Source organism: Eimeria acervulina, genomic scaffold (assembly GCF_000499425.1).
Source record: "Eimeria acervulina Houghton genomic scaffold, Eah_scaff638, whole genome shotgun sequence".
Lineage (NCBI taxonomy): Eukaryota > Apicomplexa > Conoidasida > Eucoccidiorida > Eimeriidae > Eimeria > Eimeria acervulina.
Genome location: NW_013549679.1, coordinates 18,033 through 20,109, shown reverse-complemented (window position 1 = coordinate 20,109; position 2,077 = coordinate 18,033). Strand labels below are relative to the sequence as shown.

The 2,077-nt window shown below is 50.3% G+C and overlaps 1 protein-coding gene across 1 annotated transcript in view; it reads left to right on the top strand.

Annotated features, from left to right (window-relative positions):
* Positions 1-1,665: 1,665 nt before the first annotated feature.
* Positions 1,666-2,077, top strand: part of EAH_00045190 (bromodomain domain-containing protein, putative) — a gene marked incomplete at both ends in the record, with an annotated part of 4,633 nt that continues 4,221 nt past the window's right edge. Inside the window, one exon of the mRNA XM_013394797.1 lies at positions 1,666-1,968. Coding sequence (XP_013250251.1) covers positions 1,666-1,968 — 303 coding nt within the window. The remainder of the gene's footprint in view (positions 1,969-2,077) is intronic.

The following is a 2,077-nucleotide window of genomic DNA, read 5'->3' as shown; positions in this document are numbered from 1 at the left end:
ATATATATGTCTTCGTGTTTGGGTGCACCCCCCTCACTCTCCCTGCAGCAGCAGCAGCAGCAGCAGCGGCAGCAGTAGCAAAGGAAAGAGACAGCGAGGAGACAGCAGATAGACGAGGAGACAAAGCAAAGACAGATGTTTTTTATTATTATTTATGCTGCAGCAGCAGCCCCTCTTCTCTGCATTGACTCATACACACTGAAGACATATCGACAGCAGCAGCAGCAGCAACAGCAACAGCAACAGCAACAGCAACAGCAGTGCACACTGCTGCTGCTGCAGCAGCAACAGCAACAGCAGCAGCAGCAGCAACAGCAGCAGCAGCAGCAGCACGGTTCCTACGCTCTCTGCTCTCTGGCTAGGTAGGGGAGGGGGGTTAAGCAGCAGCACTTCGTACATCTTTAGTTTTAATTTAACTGCATGATAATATTTATTTTAACATTAAAAATAAATAAACAAACAAATAAATAAATAAATCTAAGTCTAGCAGCAGCAGCAGCACCAGCACCAGCAGCAGCAGCAGCAGCAGCCAACCACCGCAGCAACAGCAGCAGCAGCAGACGCAATGGCACCGCCCCACAAGAGGGGGTGCCGAGTGTGAGGCAAAGCAAAGAAGAGTTTTGTTTTAAATTAAATATTTAAAGAATAAAATAATTAAATATAATTTAAAATAAAAAACAAAGAAAAAATATAAAGAGAGAAGCCCTGAACGGTAGGGGGAGGTGTCTGACGAACTGCTGCAGCAGCAGGGACAGCAGCAGCAGCAGCAGCAGCAGGAGCAGCAGCAACAGCAACAGCAGGAGCAGCAGCAGCAGCAGCAGCAGGTGCTGCGCGCGGTGTTGCGGTATATAGACAGTGCAGCAAGACTGCTGCTGGTGAAGCTCCCTTTAGAGAGTAATAATTTATTAATATATTTGTAGTTGTTTTTCTCGCAGTTGCTGCTGTTGCTGCTGTTGTTGCTGCTGGTGGTGGTGGTGGTGGCTGCTGTTGCTGCTGCTGCTGCGGCTGCTGTTGTAGGCATACCAGCAGCAACAGCAGCAGCTGCTGCAGCAGCTGCTGCAGCTGCTGTTGCTGCTGCTGCTGCTGCTGTTGCTGCTGCTGCTGCTGCTGCTTCTTCTTCATCTTATTTATTTCAGGGGGCAAATATATATTTAATTGTTTATTAGGCTGCGTATTTTATTTTATTTACTTTTGCTGCTCTTTCTTTTTTGTTTTTTCTCTCTTCATCTCTCTTCATCTCTCTCATCCTGCGACATTTATTTATTTATCAGAGTTTACCGGGGCTTTGTTTATCTTGAGAGTTTTTCTTTTTAATTATTATCTTTCTGCTGCTTGCTGCAGTCGGCTGCTGCTGCAGTCGGCTGCTGTTGCTGTCTGCTGCCCCTTATTTGTTGCATATTCCCACCTGTGCTGCCGCTGCTGCTACTGCTGCTGTTGCTGCTGCTGCTGCTGCTGCTGCTGGATTTGCCTCTGCTTCCCTGTCTGCTGCGCAATGAAACTACAGCAGCGCAGCAGCCGCACCCTCTTGGGGCTCCTTGCTTCTCTCGTTTGCTGCTGCTGCTGCTCTGTTTCTGCTGCTTCTTCATTAGCTGCCTCCCGCTGCTGCAGCGTTAACTCATCCTCTCGCTTCTCTATTGCAGCTCCGTTGCTGCTTTGCTGCTAATCATGAAGGCAGCACATTCTACTTCGACAGCTGCTGCTGCTGCGGAAGCAGCACCGCAGCAGCAGCTACAGCAGCAGCAACAACGCCAGCAGCAGGCAAACCAGCAGCAGCAGCAGCAGCAGCAGCAGCAAGGGGAACAGCAAAACTCTAGCCAGCTTTCCCCCGATCTAAACTCAAACTCAACAGGCAAGACAACAGCAACAACAGCTGCAGCAGCAGCAACAACAGCAGCAGCAGCAGCAGCTGCTGCTGTTGTGAATGCTGGGGGAGACGCGAAGGAGGCGGCTCCTCCAGCTAACACCGTCGTTCAAACTGCTGCTTCTGCTTCTGCTGCTCTTCCCGCTTCTATTTCTGCTGCTGCTGCGCAACAGCAGCAGCAGCAGCAGCAGCAGCAGCCGCAGCAAGAGGGCACCC